Source organism: Cherax quadricarinatus, chromosome 8 (genome assembly GCF_038502225.1).
Source record: "Cherax quadricarinatus isolate ZL_2023a chromosome 8, ASM3850222v1, whole genome shotgun sequence".
Taxonomy (NCBI): domain Eukaryota; kingdom Metazoa; phylum Arthropoda; class Malacostraca; order Decapoda; family Parastacidae; genus Cherax; species Cherax quadricarinatus.
In genome coordinates, this window is record NC_091299.1 from 13109914 (window position 1) to 13125634 (window position 15721).

General features: G+C 38.7%; 1 protein-coding gene across 12 annotated transcripts in view; it reads right to left on the reverse strand.

The window, feature by feature from the left end:
* The window catches only part of Csp (Cysteine string protein), a 338068-nt gene that overhangs the window by 55371 nt on the left and 266976 nt on the right, over positions 1-15721 (reverse strand). For all 12 annotated transcript variants that reach the window (XM_070082897.1, XM_070082888.1, XM_070082893.1 and 9 more), the window contains one exon: positions 7136-7296. In XM_070082897.1, the coding sequence (XP_069938998.1) occupies positions 7136-7296 (161 nt within the window). The remainder of the gene's footprint in view (positions 1-7135; positions 7297-15721) is intronic.

Sequence of the window (15721 nt, forward strand, 5' to 3'; positions counted from 1 at the left end):
TATAAATATATATATATATATAAATATATATATATATATATATATATATATATATATATAATATATATATATATATATATATACATATATATATATATATATATATATATATTATTGTACCCACAGAACAAGTAGTATTGATCAATAACAACACTGCACTAGCCAGGGAGTCGAACCCATGCTGCTTAGGCCCTCCTCATGGTGAAAAAACGCATGACACTTCAGACCATTAGAGGTCTAAAGTATGCCAATAATTTTCCTAATATCAACTCTATGGCTTATTGATCTATCAAAATTTAGATAATATGACATAATAAGTAATATAAATATCACAGAAACCTGATATATACTCTAGAATGAATAAAATATGTCATCATGTGACAGGTGGAGGCGGCCACAACCGTTCCAGAATGGCTGTGGTAATCACTCCCATCTAGTGACGGCATTTTGAAGCTGTCTATTATTATAATTACAGTGAACCCCCGACTTAGGATATTAATCTGTTCCAGAGAGCTCATCGTTTGACAAAATTATCATAAGTCGAATTAACTTTCCCAATAAGAAATAACGGAAATCCAATTAATCCATCCAGACACCAAAAAGTATGAAAAAATAAATTTTAACACATGAAGTATACATTTTCCTACACACAAAAAGAAGGATACATGCACAATATATGTAATGTACTAAATGAAGAATAAATGACACTTACCTTTATTGAAGATGTAGTGATGTGTGATGAGATGGGAGGAGTGGAGATGGAAGTGCATTAATTTTTGCAAGAGGAATCCCCTTCCATAAGGACTTTAAGTAGCAAGTCCTTTTCCGGGGTTACTTCCCTTCTTTTAATGCCACTGGGAACAACTTGAGAGTCACTGGACACCTCTTGCACAAAAAATCTGTCCATAGAGCTCTGTACCTCGCGTTCCTTTAAGATTTTCCTGAAGTGGTTCACAACATTGTCATTGTAAGTCACCAGCACGGCTTGCAACAGCTGTGTTAGGGTAATTTACCTCCATAAAGGTTTGCACCTTTGTCCACATTGTACAAATTTCCTTAATCGTTGAAGAAGGCAACTTCCTCAATTTCTCTCTCCCCTCCTCTGAAGCAATTTCCTCAGTTGTGGCCTCTTGCTGTTGAAGGTGCTTTTGCAGCTCATCAGTGCTTAGCTCTTCGTCGTCCTCCACCAACTCTTCCACATCCTCCCCGCTAACCTCCAACCCCAAGGACTTCCCCAATGCCACAATAGATTCCACAACTGGCACAGGCTCCTGAGGGTTAGCCCCAAACCCTTCAAAATCCCTCTCTTCTACACATTTTGGCCACAGTTTCCTCCAAGTAGAGTTCAAGATCCTGTTAGTCACTCCCTCCAAAGCCTTACCTATAAGGTTTACGCAACTGAGGATACTAAAGTGATCTTTCCAAAACTCTCTTAGGGTCATTAGTGTCTGAGGTCACTTCAAAGCACTTTTGAAACATTGCTTTGGTGTACAGTTTTCTGAAATTTGAAATGACCTGCTGGTCCATGGGCTGGAGGAGAGGAGTGGTATTAGGAGGCAAGAATTTCACTTTGATAAAACTCAAGTCCCCCGAAATTCGCTCTGGCAAATCTGAAGGATAACCAGGAGCATTGTCTAATACCAAGAGGCACTTAAGGTCCAATTTATTTTCCAGGAGGTAATTTTTCAATGGGGCCAAACACATGGTAAAACCAGTCATAGAAAATGTCCTTAGTGACCCATGCTTTACTGTTTGCCCTCCACATCACACACAAATTAGCTTTGACGACACTGTTTTTCTTGAACACTCTGGGAATTTCAGAGTGATACACAAGTAGAGGCTTCACTCTGCAATCCCCACTAGCAATACTACACATTAGAGTAACCCTGTCCTTCATAGGTTTGTGTCCTGGGAGTGCTTTTTCCTGTGTAATGTAGGTCCTGTTTGGCATTTTCTTCCAAAACAGGCCTGTTTTGTCACAATTAATCCTTTCAGGGTTGGTAGGTCCTCTCCCAAACCTGTTCTCAGGGTTTGAAAAAAAAAAAAAAAACTTACGAAAAATGTTTTTTTTTTTTACTAAATGTTACAGGCTAAACAAAAAAATATTGCCATCAATACTTACCGAGATATGGAGGCGTGAAGTTGACAGAAAATGACTGGCATATGGCAACATCGCCAACTACTGGTCACCCGGTGATCGTTTATGTTTTATTTTGTACTTTTTTCTATTATTTTTTAATTTTTTTTTCAAGTAACTTTTATGGCCTGTGAGACCAATATGAGCACTATTTTGTAAGTTTTTTCTCTTTCTATACTACACAATAACTGCACAAACACTGTTGTCACTATATTGTTTACAAAACGTGTTTACACAAACAATATAAAATGTTATTACTATTTTTCTACATTTTATATACACATATACAGTCACAGGACATGTTTCTAGAAGTTCTGCAGTCTGTGGAAGTCTCTGAAACATGCTGTCATGCACAATGGTGTTTTACACTCCTCACACAAAAAGCAAGTGTGTGTTGTTGTGGGCATTTTTTTTTTTTATGTGCACAGATGTAACACCTCTTCTGAGCCTTTTTCTTGAAAGCAGTAGCAGGCAGTTTTGTTAGGAAATGATCACCATGCTTCAGACGAGAAGGTAGTTGTTGATAATTTCGTGGGCAGTTTTCTATTGCAGGTGTTGCTCCTTGGTACTTTATTTGTCTGATGACAGACAAAATTTGCCATATGGTGGTTTGTTTCTAGTCCTCATCTTATACATATTATAAGCATTGAGCATGGAAATGTCCAGAATATGGAAAGAGTTTTATACACCACTTATAACTCTTGCAAACACAATCAGCAAACCCAATCTGCATGTCACATTTGTCCACTGAATGCATATTGAGGGTGTGGTCAATCACAGCTGCAGGTTGTAGAATGGGTTCATTGCTCTCTCTATGCTGCCTGCCAGTGTCTGCCATTTCGTTAAGGTGAACTGATGACAACAGTGTGACATCTCATTTGTCATGCCACCGAAATGCCATGATGTCATTGGCAGCAAACGCCTGCACCTCACCTCTATGAGTGCCAGCGTTGAACCTGGGCTTATGTTTACGATTTGCAAGCACTGTACCACACACATCTGTCATGTTCACTCGCAAGACATCACTGAGTAAGGGGCTTGTGTACCAGTTATCAGAAAATAATATGTCCCTTACCAAGATATTGTTTCATCATTGTTCTACCCACATCACCAGAGATACCCAATAACTTCCTGGTATCTCGCAATGTATTACTTCCAGTGTACACAATTATATCCAATACAAGACCACTGTAGCAATGACAAAGCACAAGCAACTTTATACCAAAGTGTTTCCTCTTGCTTGGTATGTACTGCTTGAATGAGAGTCTTCCCTTGAACAGAATCAAAGACTCATCAATAACAAGCTTCCTGAAGGGATAAAAATACATATCGAATTTCTGTTTCAGATACACAAACACATTCCTAATCTTACATAGCCTGTCGTTTCTGTCAGGCCTGGTTTTTGTCTGAGAAGTGAAGCATACGTAATAGTAGAACAAATCGATTCACTCCTATTATATCACTGAAATTGGCTGGGTTGAAATTGGTTGAAATTGATTGGGTTGCAATCAGGCGGTCCGTCAACCAGTATGATTTCACACTGTGCTTATACACATGTGGCATAAGCATTATTGTGGCAAACAAAAGATACATCTCAGCCACTGTTGTCTCCTTCCATTGGTGTAGGCATGAGTTTTGTGAAAGTATTGTGTTTGCCATGGTGTACTCGAAGTATCTGTTGCTTTCCCTGACAATAATTTCCATCAGGGGTTTGTCAAAGAATAACTCGAAACATTCTAGTTCGGTGGCATTGTTCCCAAGTGTACAAGATGGCCATATTCCACTTTGGCTTTCATCAAACTGATAGGAATTTGGAACAATATTGGCAGCTTCCTGCCAATCCCAGGTGCAGTCTGCTGGTGGGTACTGGATACTGACAGGCGGTTGTGGAGGCTGGTGTGGTGGGTGGGTGGGAGATGATGGCCTTTGTTGTAGATCAGCTGAGGCAGCGGCGTGGGTGGCAGCATGGCCCACTCCTGATGCCTCACGGCTGGCACCACAACTACCACCACCAGATGCATGCACATTTTCCATCCCAAATGCAACACTATCATGTTCATTTTCACTATCTGTTCCTGTTGTACAGCCATGGGATGTACTCCTTCCCCTTGGAATAGCATATGGCACACTACCAGAGCACATATATCGTCGTATATACTGATGATTCACTGGAGAATATTCCACTTCACTATCGCTACTGGAACCATTTTCAAGAGCTTGTAGTTCATATTCACTATCACTATCATCACCATTGCTCACATCTGCATCCTGGATATGGGAAAATAAGAGTTTCCTCTTTCGTTCTGGTACAACTGAACATGAACAAGACGGCCCAACACAAGAAGTGGAAGGTTGAGGGTCGTCTGGGTTTTCCTCACTATTACCGGTATTATGGTCATTAGTTTCGGTCACATCCTCATCAAAACCCTGAAACTCATCTTCACTGGGGCCCTACTGTACTTGAATATGATGATATTGTCAACTTCATGGCTTATTTATCTATCACAATTCATCTAAAATGACATAATAAACAATATTAACACAGAAATATGATATATACTCTAGAATAAATAAAATAGGCCATAATATGGTGGCAGAGGCAGCGGAGAAAGCGTCCGCCATTTCCTGTCCAACTTTGACTATATAGTATCTTCTCATGCTTTTATTGGCAGAGAAAATAGAGCATTTTTGAGTCTAACTGCAGTAGATCACTAGTTTTCTAAGGAAAAAACTGAAAATATTGTATATAAACACACAAATCATAATACATTACAGATTGTAAAGAAATAATAAACTGTTTATATAAAGTGTATATGTACTTACACACTTGGAGCAGAGATGGTGGTAGAGGTTGAGGGTGGAGGAGGTTGAGTGTAGGGGAGGTTGGGGGTGGGAGATTCGCAGTGCTGGCGGTATAGCCTTTATCAACTCCTGCTACTTTAGTATTGTACATACAGTAGATGTACTTTGCTGGTATTGCCTGGCTAAATCCACAACTCATGCACCTTGCTTATATTTATCTATGATTTCATGCTTTAATTTCATATTAATCATCGTCTTTTTCTTCTCAGCACTGTCCTTTGCACTTATTTTCTTAGGACCCATGGTTAGAAAAGCGAAATTTGGCCAAATGACTGTCAAAAATGCAAGTAAAGCAGGAGAGAACTGCTCCCACAGCGATGTAAACATGTGTACTGCTTACCGGATGTTTTGCAATCAGCTGCGCCAACTAGCGGCAACATTCTTAATTATTACGTACGTATTATGTATATAATACGTACGTAATTGTAATAATTATAATTATATTATAATTTATTATAATTATAATTATAATTATTATTATTATTAATTTAGGGAACTAGAGAACATATCCAATTCCCTCAATCAAGAGCCCCTCACCGGCATCAAGGAACCTTGACGCTGGTGAGAGGCTTCAGTTCCTTAAATTATCAATAATTATAATAATTATTACAATAACAAAAGAGCTTCAGTTCCCTAAATTAATAATAATAATAATAACAAGAGCTTCAGAATGAAGCCAATTCAGTGCACTGTTTACCTAGCTGTGGGAGCAGTTCTCTCCTGCTTTGCTTACATTTCTGACAGCCATCTGGCCAAATTTCGCTTTTCTATCCATGAGTCCTAAGAGTAATTGTAAAGGACAGTGCTGAGAAGAAAAAGAGGATGATTTCCATGGAATTAGAGCATGAAATCATAGATAAACAAAAGAGGTGTCCAGGTTTTGAGTTGAGGGGGATATGGGGGGGGGGGTGAACTGGCTCATAACTCAAATGTTGGCTCGTAACTCAGAGCAAAAAATCGACCGATCGACAGCTCGTATTTAAAAAAAAACTCGTATGTTGGGACACTCGTAAGTCAAGGTTCCACTGTATTAGTTATGCACTTGTATAATGGGGTTTATACAAGATACAGATTTACAGTACAAGAATAAATGAGCTCTGATGTGTAAATGACTATCAGTATGTGGTGTTACATGTTATATCACAAAAAAAATTATTGCAATCACACGTCTGAAATGTACATTATCTGAAGGTATATGTCAGAATAGTAACCAGGAAAGAACCATCAACTTGGAAAAATCAGAGCAAGATGACTATATGGTAGCTATTACAAGTATGAAAAGTATGAATGATAAGAAGAGAATAGAGAAAGAGGAAAATCACTATGGCAAACATGCTAGATGTAAACACTTCATACAAGTTATGTTTGAAAAATCTAATACTGAAATTTAGTGCATGGATTAAGAATGAAGTATCGTAAAAAACTAATGCAATCTGCTTGGATAATTGGATATCAACAGTACAATAAAATACTGACATTTAAAATATAATCTAAATAGGCTCAAAATAATATCAGACTATTTAATAAAGGTAATTTTAGTTATTCCACATTACACACAAAGATTACCTAATATACTAGAAAACAATATGAGAAGTTCCCAGAACGAACAATAATCTAATCAAAAACAGATAATGCAGTATTCTAGATTCTCCTTATTAACTCTTTCAGAAATTTTACCGTGAAAGACATAACACAAATCATTTCAGATAATAAACGAGGTGCTGCACGGGAGAAAAGAAAACGCCAAATTCAAACAATGAAGAAAAATGCAGTCATGTGGGAGATCGGAGTTAAGCAGCTCAAGTTAACATACTTTGTCATGGGGCTCTGAGCCTAAGTTAGAGGCAGAAGAGAATATCTACATATTCCCACAAACTAAACATTAAACGCCATGGTGGCACCTATTCTTTACTGCCATGCAATGCTTCAAAAACCAAAGAAAAACAACTTGAAAATTACTGTTACCACAATTCTCAAATACGTGATAATGGTTAGATAAAACAATATGAATTTTTTTTACCTAAAACATGACTGCATTCCTATTAATTTGACTGCATTCCAATCACGATCATTTTATTTGCATCTGAATGAACAAGAGTTAAACTAGCATTTTAGGAGACTCCACATTGTCCACACCTGGTGTATAGGTAGGCTGGTTGCTGGTATTTAGAGAAGTGCTTTCATTGGCCGCTCCACCCACAGCAAAGGGATTGGTTGGATTAGTGGACGTGGGTTGGGGAGGGGGCATGGCAAAAACAGGTTGACCCCCAGCACTATCACCAGGTCCACCAGGAGTCCTAAGAATGAAGAAAATAAAGATAAGTATTCCAAAATATTTAGATAATAATTGGATAATAATTAAGCATACAAATTATGACTTAGATCAATACTTTTAATTAATAGTTATACAATAAAGTATACAGTAATGTGCTAATATAGCAAAGAAAAAAATTGTGTTTTACAAAATCTAAATACATTTAGTGACTTTAAGAGTGCATCTTCATAAATTTACCTAGAATGAATAAAAATACACATTCCACTCTGACAATTTACAGAATTATGAGAAAGAAGAGAAAAAAAAAAGTGCAAAACTTAAAATAACACTAACCTACAGTTACCACTGTAAGTCTGCACTAATTGAAAATAAAACATGCAAAAGCATACAGAGTACATTTTGAGTGACATTTTCAACATAAGATTTAATAATTACACACACACATGCAATAAAATAAATACATACTATTTATAAATACATGTATAGGCAGGCAATCCTTCAGAGTGCATGCACTCTGAAGGAGGGGTGGGGATATTTTTGCAGTTATGAACTGTAGTATGAGCACCCCTCTGGCAAGATAGTAAGTGATGGTGAAAGTTTTTCTTCTTTTTTTTTTTTCCTCTTGGTCACCCTACCTCGGTGGGAGATGACCAGTTTGTTAAATAACAATTTGCAAACGGATGAAATTATTTACAAACATTATCTCTCAGTCCACAGTAGGATTTGAACCTACACACTATGTACCTTGATGCAGTGTAGGGGGAAAGGACCAATGTGTTAAAATATAAATATATATACAGTGGACCCCCGAGTTTCGTGAGCCACGCGCTTCATGAATTTTTATTTTCGGCAACTTTCATCAAAAATATAGCCCCGTGTTTCGCGATTTGCCTCAAAATTTGGCGGTCGTATGGAATGAGTCCTACACACCATTCAGAGTCAGTGTGGCATTGTTTCTCGGCGAGTGACCATCGCCCTACACGTTTGTACGATAAATTTCACAATAATCCATTGTTTTTTGTGCTTGCAACTGCTAAATAAGCCACTATAGGCCAAAAGAAAGCTCCTAGTGCCAGCCTTTTGGTAAAGAAGGCGAGAAACACGATAGAATTCAAGAAAGAACACACCAGTCAGGGTACTTCCCCACACAAACCAACCAGGGTACTTCCCCACACACACACACCAGTCAGGGTACTTCCCCACACACACACCAGTCAGGGTACTTCCCTACACAAACAAGCCAGGGTACTTCCCCAAACAAACCAGCCAGGGTACTTCCCCACACACACCAGCTGGGTCTGCTGGGAATGTCACAACAAGCACCAAGGAAGCATTGGCAGAGGAGGGCGAGTCGACATCCCTTGAAACCCCAACGAAGACCATCGAGAACGTCACAATGAACTCCGCCAGTGAAGGTAAAAACACTGTTTTAGTTGGGGGCAGTCAGATTAAATTTATGGATAGGGCTTTTTTGTCTTGAGATGGGAAGAGGAGGCAGAGGGTGTGTTTTCCTGGGGCTGGGATGGGGGATAATGATAGCTATCTGGACAATATCATGAAGGGTAATGGGAGCAATCCTATTATCTGTCTCACCGCGGGATGTAATGATTAGCAGGTATAGGACAGCAATAGAGATAATAAGGAAGAAGGGTGGGAACCCTGTGATATGTGGCATTTTGCCCAGGAGGGGAGTTGGAAATGAATGGTTGTCCAGGGCAACTGGTGTCAATTGCTGGCTGGACAAACACTAAGGAAAATACTGTAACATTCAAAGACAACTGGGACCTCTTCTATGGCAGAAATGACATGTATGCCAGGGATGGGGTTCACTTATCTAGGTTTAGGGTGGGAGCACTGGCCAACGCAGTGGAGGGAGCTGTTAGGTCTTTAACCCTTAAACTGTCCAAATGTAGATCTACGTTCGCCTGTGTGAAACTCCAAATATTTTGAAAAATTAAATTTTTTTTTTTTAAATTAAAGAGGGGTATTTTCTTTGTGGTATAAGACCAAAAGAAAAAAATTTTAGGACCAGTACTTACCGAGATATAAGACCATGAAGTTGGCTCTGGATGCTCACCTGACGGCAACATCCAGTCCTGCCACTTGCAGAAGTGTTGCTGATATGCCTTTTTTCTCGTTTTTACTTTAATTTATATAATTTTTATGTTCTGATAATTACAATTTAAAATAGTTCTTGTGACTTCATAACCAATCTTTGTTCTGACACTAATATTATGTACTGAAATAGTACTCAAATTTTAACTATCACACTGACAGGTGAACATTTTCACCTGCCCTGGTCATTTACTATTGTTTAGAAATATATACAAAGTATTTATAGGTCCCAGCAATGTTTTAGACACACTGGAGTATGAACCTCCTTGAAGCATGGTGTTATGACAAAGGTCAGAATGTGCCCTGCTGGAGGGGGGAACCTTGCCTTTATATGTTTTTACTCTTACACACAAACATGTCTTTGTATGTCTGTCTGTCAGTCTATCTGTTTGCCAGACTATCTGTACATCTATCTGTCTATCTGTACATCTGTGTATCTGTACATCTACCTGTGTCTGTCTATCTGTCTGTCTGTCTCTCTGCCTAGTTCTGCTTATCTGTCTGTCCAGTTCAGCTTATCTGTCTTTCTGTCTTCTTTGTGTGCCTGGAGTGTAATACGAGTTCCTTGAATAATTGTGTTATGACAGCATCAGATAATAGTGACATTTGATAAATGTGTGCTGCTGGAGGGGGAACCTTGCCTATATATGTTTTTGCTCTTGCACACAAACATGTCCCTGTATGTCTGTGTCTATCTGTACATCTATTTGTATCTGTACATCTGTCTGTCTGTCTGTCTGCCTAGCTATGCTTATCTGTCTGTCTAGCTCTGCTTATCTGTCTTTCTGTCTGCCTGTGTGTCTGTCTTTCCATCTGCTTGTCTCTGTCTCAGGGAGAGGCTAGTAAACCTGTTGGTTTGTGGTGTATGTGCCGCTCCCTGATTGCTGAGCAAGTGACACTGCTATTATTTGCATCATGTTTATTTATGTCTTATATCTACAAACACTGTATAGCACTTGGCCTGGAATTTTTGGGTTATACTTACTAAGTAATTTACATTATGTATAGTAACTGTATTTATGAGTACATGTGAGAGACAGAGATACAAGTGGACAGTGATATAGACAGATACAGACAGAGATACAGACAGACACAGACAGCCAAAGCCAGCCAGCCGAATACATAAGAACATAAAGAATGAACACTGCAGCAGGCCTACTGGCCCATGCAAAGCAGGTCCATGTCACCCCCCGGCTTAGACCTATGAGCCACCTAATCAGGTCACATCCACTGAAAGAAGGAGCACGACATTTGACCCAGTAGCACAAGCTAGTCAGGTCCAACTTTCGCCCAACCACACCCACTCATGCATTTATCTTATCTAACTTATTTTTACTTTCCTCTTAAAATGTGAGTGTTAATATGACATGACATCAGTGAATCCTTGGTGTTTGCCACGATATTTGCTCTAGCTGGCACTCACTTGAACTGGTGTTCCCACAAGGTACTAAGTGCTACCCAGATTTTTTTAATAGTGTGCCCACTGAGTGCACAGACTCATTCTTTCATGTCCAGGCGACTCAGGCCTATCGCACCAAATTTGAAGGAATGAAAAATAAAACGTTGATCTACGTTCGGAGCCTGCCGCATGTGAACATATATCGATGTGTGGACAGTTTAGACCTTAGTGCAATTACAAGTGAGAGTCTTGTGCTATTTTTAATTTGTATTTTATATTATTAGTTTATACCTAGTAGTACTTTAGCTCATTCCAGCACAACACATAGACAACACCAACTCCATTATGTGTATTAGTGACTATACTCTACATGACCAAAATACTATAGCTATATACTTGTCCAAACTTCCCACCACTACAGATATCAGTACTAAAACTCAACACACAACTCAGGATATAAATAACCATAATTTAAACCTAGAAGATGATTGATCACGTTGACCCTGATCTAAACCTCCATAATCTGACACACAATCAAAACCTATTGGAAAGTAACTGCCTTTACTACACAGCATCACAAGCCAGCACTATCTTAAACAATGTTAAAAGTCTATCAGTACTTAACTACAACATCAGGTCCTTAAGCAAACTCTATGATGACCTCCTGGCACTCCTTGAATCACTAAAGACACCCTTCTCCTGCATTATTCTTACTGAGACCTGGCTTAAGCAGGACACAATAGATATCTACCCTCTACCAGGATACACAGCAATCCACAACTGCAGACCATACCAAGTTGGGGGTGGTATTGCAATCTATTACTCTAACCAATTATCTTGTATTAGCACCACTTGCTTTAGTGATGAATATGGAGAATACATTTTTGCTAATTTTACTGTAAAAAACCTTAAGACACCTATAACAATCGGTGCCATTTACCGGATACCCCACGCAAACATCCCAAATTTCAGTGAGAAATTAAAGGCACTAATAACAAACAGACAAATGAATAAGCACCACCTTCTCTTAGCTGGAGATTTCAACATCAACCTTGGCCTACTAGATGATCAGCCTGTAACTGATTTCATCAACAATATGAACAACACACTTCTCATACCAACAATAACTAAACCAACCAGGCTCATTGAAACAAGTGCAACCATAATAGACCACATATGGACCAATATACTAGCCCCCCTTAAATCAGGGATAATCACAGATAGCACTACAGACCACTACCCTACCTTCCTCTTGACAAACATTAGTAAACCACCACTTGAATACAACAAAGTTTCATTTAGACTCCATGATGAGGCCTCAATAAGGAAGTTCACAGCTGACCTAGAGACTGTTGACTGGCCTACAGAATTCTCCAAGGCCAATGGTATTGATGACTGGACAGACATTTTTCTTAACAAATTACTTAGACTATACAACAAACATTGTCCTATAAAAACGAAACAGATCACAAACAAACGGCTTGGTTGCCCATGGCTAACCAGCACCATTCTGAAATCCATTGATAAGAAACACCAATATGAAAAGCAATATAGACAGGGCTTAATACAAAAAGATATTCTTAAACACTATTCATCAGTCCTCACCAAAGTAATAAAGAAAGCCAAACAACTATACTACTCCAGTAGATTCACTGACACAAGAGGAGATATAAAAAAGACCTGGAAAACACTCTCTCAGATTCTAGGGACCCACAAACTGAAAAAAAACCAAGAATATTGTCCTAACTAAACCTAATGAAACACCACTGCATCCCACTGACACAGCTAACAAGATAAACGACTTCTTCTCAACCATAGGTTCTAATCTCGCCAATAAAATCCCACGTACCAATGCCCATGCCGGGGACTACCAAGATGGGAATTTCCCAAATTCCTTCTATCTTGCTCCAACTGAGCCCATGGAAGTCACCGAGATTATAAAGTCACTTAAAAATAACTCAGGGAATCTGTCTCATGTCCCACCATTATTGTACAAGAGAGCGGCCCATGTCCTCTCGCATGCTATCTCATTACTTTTTAACAAGTCACTAGAAACTAGCACCTTCCCGAAACTACTCAAGACAGCAAGGGTTACACCAATACATAAAGGTGGTGACCCTACAGATTTAAACAACTATAGGCCAATATCAAACTTACCATTGCTATCCAAAATCTTTGAGAAACTCGTGCACAGGAGACTATATTCATTTATAACGGCACAAAACATACTCAACCCCTGCCAATTTGGATTCAGGAAAAATAAAAGCACTAACGATGCAATCATAAAAATGCTAGATCTGCTTTACACAGCATTGGAAAATAAGGAATATCCACTAGGAAGTTTTATTGACCTAAGGAAAGCTTTTGACACAGTAGACCATGGCATCCTACTCCACAAACTTGACCATTATGGTATAAGAGGCCATGCCCTTGCATATTTCAAATCTTACCTTACTAATAGGTATCAGTATGTCACCATTAAAGACACAGCATCAACAACACAGCCACTTGATGCTGGAGTTCCGCAGGGAAGTGTCCTTGGTCCCCTGCTCTTCCTCATATACATCAATGATCTTCCAAACGTACCTCAACACCTGAGCCCCATTCTCTTTGTTGACGACACGACTTATGTCATCTCTCACCCTAATCTTGCCACCCTCAACACCATTGTTAATGAGGAGCTGATCAAAATATCGACTTGGATGACAGCCAAAAACTTACGCTTAACCCTGACAAAACCTACTACATTATGTTTGGTAGCAGAGCAGGAGATGCACAAATTACCATTAAGATCGACAACACTCTAATTGCCAGGCATAATGAGGGCAAATTCCTAGGCCTATACCTCGACAACAACCTGAACTTCAGCACCCATATCCAACACATAACCAAAAAAGTATCCAAAACGGTGGGGATCCTCTCCAAGATACGATACTACGTGCCGCAAACTGCCCTTCTCACACTATACCATTCACTTATATATCCATACCTCACCTATGCTATCTGTGCTTGGGGTTCAACTGCAGCAACACACCTAAAGCCAATAATAACCCAACAAAAAGCCGCAGTAAGAATAATCACTAAATCCCATCCCTGGCAACACATCCCCCCACTCTTCATAGATCTAAACTTACTCCCTGTTCAGTACATCCACACTTACTACTGTGCAATCTACATCTACAGGACCTTAAATTCCAATATTAACCTTGACCTAAAATGCTTTCTTGATAGTTGTGACAGAACCCACAGGCACAACACCAGATACAAACATCTCTATGACATTCCCCGTGTCCGACTAAACCTTTACAAAAATTCAATGTATGTCAAAGGCCCTAAAATCTGGAACACCCTACCTGAAAATGCTAAAACTGCAGACACATTCATCACCTTCAAAACTACCATCAGAAAACATCTTATCTCCCTGATACACCCTGTCAACTAATTACACGAATACCACCTGATGGTTAACACTTACACTCACTCACCCATTTGACCATAAACAGAAATCTCAATCTCAATCTCAAAATAATGAATCTTAACTAGTCATAAGTTGGCCTGTGATACTCCAATACTGAAACTATGTATAGTGCCAAAACAAAAGCATTCACATTGCTAAACTCACAAACTAGTATTTAGTCACTTAGCAATAATACCAACTTACCTCATAATTTTGTAATATTTTAAACTTAAGATTTAATCTAAGGCTGCCCGAAATGCCTAGCCATGCTAGGTGTTCTAGTGGTACACTCTGTAATTATTATTTTACTACATGTAAACCACACAATAACCAAATTCTGTAAACTCAGCATTGTAATCTTTATAGAGAATAAACTTTGAATTTGAATTTGAATTGAATTTCAGGGTTTCGGCTGTACTAGTACGGCTTACGTGCCAGGGTCCTTGACGTACTAGTACTCATAAATTGTAGTGCCTTCAAATCTAGTGAGAGAAAGCTGGTAGGCCTACATATGAAAGAATGGGTCTATGTTGTCAGTGTGCACAGTATAAAAAAATCCTGCAGCACACAGTGCGTAATGAGAAAACACTTTGACCGTGTTTTTGGATTAAAACAGCGACTTTGCACTGTATTTTTTTATGGTATTTATTGTATTCTAGTTTTCCTGGTCTCATTTGATAGAATGGAAGACATATTACAGGAATTGAGAGGATTTTGACTGGTTTTACAATGAAAAGTTCCTTGAAATTGAACTCAAAATAGCAGAAATGTTCGATTTTTACCAAAGTTCAAAAGTAAATAAATCATGCAAAGCGTCCAATACACGTCAACTGGCGAGTCTAATATTCTTTCACAAGTGCGCCGATATTATTTATACCATTTCTGCACTAATGCAGTAGACTGCATAACAGTAAATCTTCTATTTTTTGTGAGAATAAAAATTCAAAATGGAAAGCAAAAGAATGTAAGAGAGGTGTGGAGACATGACTAATGAACAGAGGAAATGTTATTTTAGTGCCAGGAATGTCTTTCTTGTGTATTCTGGACCCTATTTGGAAATTGGCATCTTTTGAAATTTGTGTGAAATTGGCAAAATTGCTAAATTCTGACCAATGTATTGGATAGTTGAAATCTGTAAATGGGTGGTTTCCTGCACTCATTCGATAGAAAAAATGGAGTTCTAGCAAAATAGTTATGATTTTTGTCGACTAGTACACTGGAATTGGCAGAAAATAGGGCTCAAAGTAGGCAAAATCACCGATGCGTAAACATCGTCGAGACCGCTAACTTCACAAGAGCATAATTCCGTAAGTTTTCCATCAAATTTCATACTTTTTGTGTCATTATGATTGGGAAAAGATTCTCTATCTTTCCATAAGAAAATGTTTTTTTTTTTTTTTTTAAATTTTGGGGACCCTGAGAACAAGTCTCTGATAGGGCACCTGAAAGGGTTAAGGGTTAAACTAGAAATAGATA